This window comes from Erithacus rubecula (genome assembly GCF_903797595.1).
Source record: "Erithacus rubecula genome assembly, contig: scaffold_834_arrow_ctg1, whole genome shotgun sequence".
Classification (NCBI taxonomy): Eukaryota; Metazoa; Chordata; class Aves; order Passeriformes; family Muscicapidae; genus Erithacus; species Erithacus rubecula.
In genome coordinates, this window is record NW_027635503.1 from 30,125 (window position 1) to 39,447 (window position 9,323).

General features: G+C 53.4%; 1 protein-coding gene across 1 annotated transcript; it reads right to left on the minus strand.

Annotated features, from left to right (window-relative positions):
• Positions 1-509: 509 nt before the first annotated feature.
• Positions 510-3,883, minus strand: LOC306816713 (olfactory receptor 14A16-like; the record flags this gene model as incomplete). Its single annotated transcript, XM_079333145.1, has 2 exons — positions 3,744-3,883; positions 510-1,465 (listed from the first exon to the last, which is right to left on the minus strand). The coding sequence occupies exon 2, from the start codon at positions 1,440-1,442 to the stop codon at positions 510-512; it is 933 nt and encodes a 310-aa protein (XP_079189271.1). The 5' UTR covers positions 1,443-1,465; positions 3,744-3,883.
• Positions 3,884-9,323: the final 5,440 nt, after the last annotated feature.

Here is a 9,323-nt window from a genome sequence, read left to right on the forward strand (position 1 = left end):
GCCCCAGCAGTGCCCATGGCCTGTCCCTGCTGCAGCCCTGGCACTGCCACCCCCAGGGCTGTGCCCAGCCCCAAGAGCACTCAGGCCCTGCAGCAACATGAGGGGCAGGAGGGCAGCAGGGCAGTGGCACAGGAACAGCACTGGCAACACCAAGTGCTGCTGCTGCTGGGCACAGCTGCTGTGCCAGCACTGATCTGCTTCAGCTCTGCACACAGACATTGCTGCTGCAGCTCCAGAGAAGGGAACAAAAGGGGCATCTCCAGCGAAACTTTACTAGGAGAGAAATCCTTCAGTGTGTTTAAAGCTACAAAGACTGCAACCCTTTATTGACACATTTTGTGGCCACAGATAAGATGGAGAAACATAATGATCAATGAAAAACAGAGTGGCTTTTTTTATGGACAATATGATAAAACTAAAATGAAGGAAAAATAACCCCACAACCAAACCAAGAAGGAGTATCAAAGATGAGTTTTATTACAAGTGGTTTTCAGCAATTGGCTAGCAGTTTAATATTCATGAAAGCACCCAGTCATCAGTGTCCATACTGAAGTCTTGAGCTCCTGGTTTCTCAGGCTGTAGATGAGGGGGTTTAGGGCTGGAGGCACCACCGAGTACAGAACTGACAGGGCCAGATTCAGGGATGTGGAGGAGACGGAGGGGGGCTTCAGGTAGGTAAATGCACCAGTGCTGATGAACAGAGAGACCACAGCCAGGTGAGGGAGGCAGGTGGAAAAAGCTTTGTGCCGTCCCTGCTCAGAGGGAATCCTCAGCACAGCCCTGAAGATCTGCACGTAGGAAAAAACAATGAACACAAAACAACCAAATACCAAACAGGCACTAACAGCAAGAAGCCCAAGTTCCCTGAGGTAGGATTTGGAGCAGGAGAGCTTGAGGATCTGGGGGATTTCACAGAAGAACTGGCCCAGGGCATTGCCCTTACACAGGGGCAGGGAAAATGTATTGCCTGTGTGCAGCAGAGCATTAAGAAAGCCACCAGCCCAGGCAGCTGCTGCCATGCGGGCACAAGCTCTGCTGCCCAGGAGGGTCCCATAGTGCAGGGGTTTGCAGATGGACACGTAGCGGTCGTAGCACATGATGGTCAGGAGATAGCAGTCTGCTGATATAAAGAAAAGCAAGCAGAAAAACTGAGCTGCACATCCTGCAAAGGAGATGTTCCTGGTGTCCCAGAGGGAATTGTGCATGGCTTTGGGCACAGTGGTGCAGATGCAGCCCAGGTCAGTGAGGGCCAGGTTGAGCAGGAAGAAGAACATGGGGGTGTGCAGGTGGTGGCCGCAGGCTACAGCGCTGATGATGAGGCCGTTGGCCAGGAGGGCAGCCAGGGAGATGCCCAGGAAGAGGCAGAAGTGCAGGAGCTGCAGCTGCCGCGTGTCTGCCAGTGCCAGCAGGAGGAAGTGGCTGATGGAACTGCTGTTGGACATTTGCTTTCTCTGGCCATGGGGACCTGTTCATGGATAAAGGATTGTGACAAGTGAGCAGAGGCTGATTGAACCCAAATCTGGGCCATTCCCTGTAGATTTTCCCACTGTGATTCACCTACTCTTGTTTCTGCTCTGGGAAAACCTTCACCCAGGTCCCTGACTGAGCTCCAGTTGTGCTGTTTGAGAGTGCCAGGAGGAGCCAGGCCTGTGCATGGTGGCTCTCAAGGAGCCATCCCTGCTCTGCTGCCCAGGGTTTGTGGCTGTGTGACAGAGGGACAAGGCTGGATATCTGGGATTTGTCGGTGGAATAACTCCTAATGCAGAAGGTCTTGGTAGATTTTGCACTCCCAAGTCCAAAGTATGGCAGGAGTTGGTTCTAGGATTTGTTTTCCTACTCACACAAAATTGCTGCTTCTCCGAGGACAGAAATCCCCAGCATTTTTTCTGCACTCAGAGTTTGTTCCTGCATGATGTGAGAGACAAGGAATTCCCTGTGGCTTAGGGCAAGGTGAGAGGTTGGATTGGCTTGTTCCCAACTGCCCTGGGTTTCCCCCTTTGGCTGGAATCAGAGCACAGTCACACTCCTGTGTCACCCTGTTATAAACCAGACCCTGCCCAGAGCAGAGCGATCCCAGAATGTCTCACCCTCTCTAAAGGTCTCTGAGCAAGGTCTCAGCACCCCCTTCTGCCAAGGACACTCACCGTTCCCTTGGCAAATAAAGCAGCATTTCCTCAGCTGTGGCATCTCTGCACTTCCCCCTGGGACACTCAGGGAACTCCAAGAGGCTTCGGCACAGATTTGCACCCAGGAGGGCAGCTCAGAGCTTGGAAGGACACAGCAAGGAGACCCCCAGGTGTGTCCATGATGGGATCTCAGGGACGGAGCTCAGCTCATTCCCCTTTCCCATGGACTGCTTTGCTCTCAGCCCCACAGGTCACAGGGAAGCTTGGACACCCCATTCCCATGGACACTCCTGCCTGGCAGGAATCCCAAGGGCAGTGCCTGACTCAGTGCTGAAATCCCAGAGTCTCCCTGAGAGCAGCAGTTTACAATGACAATATCAGAGGAGTGCAGGAACAAGAGAAGATGTTGTGGTGCTGTGCCTGGGAGGGCAGGGCAGAGACAGCCGAGCACTCAGGGCAGTGTTCCCGTACCCAGCTGTGCACGGCACCTCCCACACACCAACAGTGCCCTCCTGCCCCCAGCATTGCTCTGTCCAGCCCCCTCTCCTTCCCCGGGCATCTCCCTGGGCCTGGACATTTCCCTCCTGAGAGCCCTGCCAGGCTCACAGAGCCCATCCCACCCTGTGTGCTCTCGCCTGTCCCTACAGAAACCTGCCTGTCTGCAGGGCCCTGCTGGGGCAGGGTCTATCTGCAGGTAGGCAAGGGCAGCTCAGGAGAGCCCTGCTGGGCCCTGCAAAGGGGACGCTGGTGCTGCCTAGGGCTGGGGAGTGGCTGAAGGCCCTTTGGGAGGCTCCCAGCAGAGACACTGACCACCCAAAGTTAAAGATCTGGAGTCTCTGTCAATGTTCAAACACTACTTTGGTGATCCTGTGTGTCCCTTTCAACTCAGAATGTTCTTTGATTCTGGGATTACAATTCCTGATTTGCTTCTCTCATCCTTCTGTTGTCTATAATCAGAAGAGAAAAAAACCCTTGCAAGAGTGTTAGAATGGTAAAGTAAAAACCAGATCTTTATTGGAACCTTCCAGGTGTCCCAGTGGGGATGGAGAACACCCGGCCCCCAATTACAACAATGTATTAATGTTGATTAATTAGGATATTTAACAGGAATATCCAATAGGAGATTAGTTTTCTCCAGTTACACACCCCTGGGTCAACACACTGGAGTAGGTCCAAAGGCTTCTTTGCCCAAATTTTTTTATGACTGCTCACATTCTGGTTAAAAAAAAAATCAAAAAATCAAAAAACCGTTCTTCTTGTAAGTCCTCTTCCTGATAATAAGACTATACATTATTTCAGGAATGTATTTAGAAGGTCAGCTTATTGTTCTAAAATCTAAGAGAAAGGCTAGGAAATTAACTAGAGTCAATTAAAGATTATAGTTGTATAAGTATATAATAGTAGTTTAATAGAATTAATTAAAAGTTTAATGGAGTCAATTAAGAATTATAATTTTATAACTATGTAATAGCATTTTACAGAGTTATGAATATATGAAAAGTGCATAAAAAGCAAAAATCTCTTTGTCATCACCCCAGTTTCTCTATCCTTCTCCAAGTAGGAAATTGAAAACACTCTCAAGAATTCTCCTGATCTTTACAGCAATACCAGGCTCACCTTCTTTTGGGAAGTGTTCTCTGGAGCTGTGCCCAGGCTGGTCTGGAGCTGGGAGCAGCCCTGCCCCACCCAGCGCCTCCCAGCAGCAGCACCTGCCCTGCTCAGGGTCGCTCCTTGTCCCCACAGCTTCTCCCCAGTGCTGGGAGTAGCTCCCCAGGCTGGCTGAGAGCTGCCCCTGGCAGCCAGGAGAGTCCCTGCCCCAGCACAGAGCCCTGGGCTGCAGGACCCTGCTCTGCAGGACAGCCCTGGGCACCCCTGGCTGCAGCCCCGGCTGCTCAGCCCTGCAGCAGAGCCTGGACACAGGGAGCTGCCTGGGGCTGTGCCTTGGGTGCTGCAGCAGGGAAACCCAGCCCTGCCCAGGGCCACATCCCCTGCACTGCAGCAGCTCTGAGAGTCCTCCTGGAAGGTCCTGAAAGCTGTGGCATGTGCCAGCTTCAGGAGAACCCTGCAGAAACTGCAGCTTACCTTCCCACAGCCAGAGAGTGACTGTTTCAAACACTGTGAGGATTTCTGCTCTAGTGAGCCCTCAGTGAGCTCTGCTCTGTGGCCCCAGCCCAGGCTGAGTTTAACTCCTCTGTGCCTCTGTGCTGTGCATGGGGTAGCTGAAGGCAGAGCCCCAGCCCTGCTGGGCTGTGCACAGGAGCTGCTTCTGGGCAGAGCTGTCTCTCTGCAATGCTGCCCTTGCCAGGAGCTGCCTCTATGCCAGGAGCCTGGCCCAGCTCATCAGCAATGACACAGCACAAGGACTTTTAATGACCCTCTTGGGCTTTGTGCTGAGGCCCTGAACATCAGTCCCTGAGAGGGAGATGAAGAAACCTCTCAAGAGCTCCAAGTGAGAATCAAACTCCAAAGTTTCTTCAAGTTTTAATGGGTCCCACTGAGGTACACAACTGCGAAAGTGTCCCCAAGCCTCAATCAGAGCAGAGAACTGGAGGAAGAGATGACAGGTGGGGACAAAGAGAAGCCAAGTCTTGGTGCCCTGGGGCACAGCAGGGTCTGTGTCACCAAGGGCTGTGAGGAGACACCTTGTCCTGAGCCACTGGGGCCTCCTGGCACAGCCCCAGCAAGGCTGGGCACTGTCACCCCTTGTTCTGCCCTCAGTGTGCCCCCCACATCCCAGTGGCTTCATGGACCTGCTAGGACGAGTCCCTGGGGAGCCTTGGTCAGGAATGGCCCTGGGGGATCCTTCATGCTCCCAGGGACTGCAGGTTCTTTTTATGGATTTTGCTTTTGCCTTGCAGTCACTGAGCGCTTTGTGCAATCATGGCCTCCAATTAACTGCTTTAATTAGTCCTTTGAGAGCCTTTGTCAGTAATAATACTCAGTGGGCTTATTAATGCTTCAAGGTACTTCAGTTTTTTTAAGGCACTTTCCTTTTTCTTTTCCTCTCTGGCTCTCTGAGAGGTTTTTGGGCAATCATGGCCTCCAATTCTCTCTCCGAAGGAGCCCATGAGGAACCTGTGGTGGGGATGGACCTCAGTGGGCCCCATTTATGCTTTGAGGCATTTGGGTTTTTCTTCTGACTTCGACTCCTCTCAGGCCCTGAGGTACAAGGGCTCAACACCAAATGCACCACCAGGCTCATTGGGATAAAGCAAGTCCTGACAAAACCATGGCTCTGCCTTGATTTCCCTCTGCTCTGGTGAAGTTTATTAGAAAGTTTTTTCTACAGTTATGGAGAAATATTTCAAAGAGCTTCTCAGAAATAAGTGTTCCTATTTTAGAGCATGTCTTTTATCACTGTTTCTCTTTAGAGCAGAGTTGATTGCAGAGTTCTGTGAATGATACTGATCCAGGGTCTCTTCTCAGGAGATCTGGCCTGCTCAGAGAAGCTGTTCTTTGAGGTCTGATCCAGTGTGGACAACCTTGCTCCAACCTTGCTCCAACCTAGCCCAATCCTATCCTGTCTGTCCTAACTCAACTGGGACCTGCTTTGGTTGGAGAACTGGCTGCACTCAAGCAAACAGGGGTTTTCTTCCTTTACTCTTTTTAAAGCAATCTAAAACTCCTGAGTTTCCCCACTACAAACAGACACCCCTCTCAAGTGTGTGTCAAGATGTCATCATGGAGATTTATATTCCCAAGGCAGAGCCATGCAAGATCTGTTTTAGTCCTTTGTACTCCTTGGTTCCACAAAGCCTTGTTGTGTCACCATGGACTCTTGGTTCAGTGATGTTCTGCGGTGTCACAATGGATGTTTGGTTCCATGGGGCCCCACAGTGTCGCAGGCGTTTCCTTCTTCCTGTGGCAATGAGCAGCAAAGCCCACTGGCAGAGCCAAATTCCTGGGAAGAACGAAGAATGGGGACATTTGGAATGATGATTTTGTCTTCACAGGGCACAGTGATGTGGGGTGGGGCCCTGCTGTCCTGGAGATGGCAGAACAGTGGCCTGCCCATGGAAGGGGGAAGAGACGACAACCTCTGCCCATGGAACTACAACAGCAGAGAGGTCAGGGTGAAGGCTGGGCTTCAAAGATTGTTACCAGCACAGGAAACATCAATGTGAGAGCAAAGATGTGTGCTAATGTCTTTACAAATCATTTGATGGGTGAAGGGATGAGTGTTTAGGTCTGTGAAATGGGTCGTAATGTTTCTACTTACTTTAGGCAGCAGGTTTGTTACCGGACCCAGACAGCTTGGCTCCTGAAACAGACAAGGGTCTGCATAAGTGTGAAAATCTGAACTGTGAGGGAGATGCCAGGTTCAAGAGGGAATGTAGGGCAGGTGGGTCAGGAAGGCTGTAACTTCCTAGTACCTCGGGCAATGGGTAAAGGAAGAGAGCAACGTGCAGCCAGGAGTTTAGGATAGAAGGAGTCAGCACCCTCTGAAACCTCGAGAGAGAAAGCCCCGTGGGTGTGTCCACTGGGGGGTAGCACTCCTCAAGGAGGGGTGGGAGGGGGGTGCTGGAGTATCATGCCGTGTCTACAAAGCATCAGAACCACTTGGGACTGGGACTGCAGTACCATGCTTTGTTCACAAATGGTGTGGCGCTGCTCAGGGGGAAGCCTGCAGTACAGAGTTTTGTCTAGAAGGGGGCAGCAGTGTTCGGGTGGTAGGGGTGCAATACCATGCTGTGTGCACAACAGCACAGCAGTGCTCAAGGAGGGGGCTAGAGTACCACAATATGTCCACAGAGTGGCAGCACTGCTTGGGCGGAAGGCTGCAGTACCAGTCTGTGTCCAAATTTGGGCACCACTACTTGGAGGAGGGGGGTGCTGAAGTACTGGGTTTTGTCCACACAGGGGCAGCACTGAACTGGGGGGAGGCTGCAGTAATAGGCTTTGTTTACAAGCGGGTAGTACTGCTCAGAGTAGGGGGAGGCTGCAGTACCAGTACGTGTCCACATGAGGGCATCACTTCTCACAAGGTGGGGGCAGCAGTACCATGCTGTATTCACAATGGGGAAGCACTGCTCAGGGAAGGGGGGGACTGCAGTTCCATGTTGTGTCCATAAGGGGGCAGCACTGTTCAGAAGCAGGGGGCTGCAGTACCATGCTGTGCCCACCAGGGGTCTAACATGGCTTGGGGAGGGGAGCTGCAGTACCATGCAGTGTTCACAAGGGGCAGAACTGCTTGAGGGGAAGGCTGCAGTTACAGTCTGTATCCAAAACTGGGCACCACTGCTTTGGAAGGAGGGTCCTGCATTGCTGGGTTTTGTCCACAAGGGGACAGCACTGAACAGTGGGGAGGGTACAGTACTGGGCTATGTCCACAATGGGGCAGCACTGCTCAGAGGAGGGAGAGCTGCAGTACCCATCTGTGTCCATAAGAGGGCATCACTCCTGAGGAGGGGGTGGCTGCAGTACCATGCTGTGTCCACACGGGGGAAGCACTACTGTGGGAAGGGCATGCTGTACCAGTCTTTCTCTACAAGGTGGCAGCACTGATCAGGTGGGGGTTGCAGTACTGCGCTGTGTCCACAAGGGTGCAGCACTGCTTGGGGAAGGGGGAGGGCTAAGTACCATGATGGTCCTGCAGCTGGCTGAAGAAGAATTCCCCCTCCCTTCCTCCCTCTGTTTTCCCCCTGTGCCAGGAAAGGGGAGAACCTCTGCTGCCCGAGGGACCCTGGCTTTGGGCTCACCTGCCATCCAGGTGTAGAAGGTGTCCTGGGGGATGGTGTCACAGCGAAGTCGATGAGCTTCGCCTCGCCAGTGCCAAGGTCGACAGGGATGTTCTCAGCATTGATGTCATGGTGCAGGATGTCACAGCTGGTGCAGTGCCGTGTGGCCTGCAGCACCTGGTGGAACAGCCCCCATGCCACGGGCTCTGGCAGGGACCCACCCACCTCCAACACATGCCACAGGTCCTGGCAGTGCTCCAGACACTCCATGACCAGCGCAAAGTCATCGGGCAGCTTGAACCACTCCAGGAGCCACCGGAGGCCACAGAAGCCAGGGCACGACACCATCCAGTTGAGCACCAGCTCCAGGGGCACTAGGAAGCCGTTGTTCTGTGGAGGGACCGCAATGCCATCAGCAGGGCTGATGCTGCGCCATGACTTCAGCACCCCCTGCCCGGCCTCACTGCAGCTCGTCACTGCCTGGGATGCTGTGCAGCCCCCGCTCCCTCCACACTCCCTCCACACACCCTCCCTGCTCCTCCACGCTCCCTCCACGCTTGCTCCCCTTGCAGTGTCCTGGCTGCCACCCCCCTTGCTGGGCCTGGCCTTCGCCCTGCCTAGCACGCCCCGCTGGCTGCTCCTGCTGCTCCCGCTCACTCACCAGCTGCGCCCACTCCCCGATACAATCCCAGCCCACTCACTTGATGGCCACCTGCAAGTCAAGGCGAGCGGTGGGCTCACCTCGCCTCCCGTCGTCCCCCTCCCCACTCTGAGCCAGCCCCGTCTCTTACTGGGGTGCTGTCAGCGAGCCGGGTTCCAGTGTAAACACTGCCGCAGCTGCTGCTCCCCAGCAGCAGGCCCTCCCTGTAGAGCTGCTCCGGGGGAAGCTTCTCCGCCCATGCGGACTGCACAGTGCTCTTACCATTCTCCCATTCTTGTGGCTTTCTTTTTTGGGTGTGACAAAGCATTTCGTAGGGAAGAATCGCCTCTTCTGAGTTTTGCCAGTGTGGACAGGAGCGGAGCATTGAAATGTCAAGTAGAAAAGAGAAATTGTGTCACTATTGTCATCTCTTTTCATTCTCTGTTGAAACAGTAGCAGGTTGTCAAAAGACATAGTCTGCAATGTGGAACTTGGTGCCAAGTTTCTTTTTCTGCCAGAGGATGAGGAGGGGATGTATCCCAGAATCACAGAATCATGGCATGCTTTCGCTTGGAAGGGATCTGGAAGACCACATAGCTGCAACCCCCATGCTGTGCCTGGGGACCCCTTGTACCAGACCGACTTGTCCTGAGCTTCATCGAGCCTGGCCTCGTACAATGTCAGGGGTGGGGCACGCACAGCTTCTGTTCCAGGAAAGTCTTTCCTTGTGCTCTCTCTGCCTGCCCTTATAAAAAGTCCCTGTCCAGCTTTCTTGTAGGTTGCCATCAGGTACTGGAAGGCTGCAGTTGGGCCAAGCCTAAGCCTAAGTCTCTTGCAGGCTGAAGAAGTCCAGCTGTGCCAGGCTTTCCTTGCAGGAGA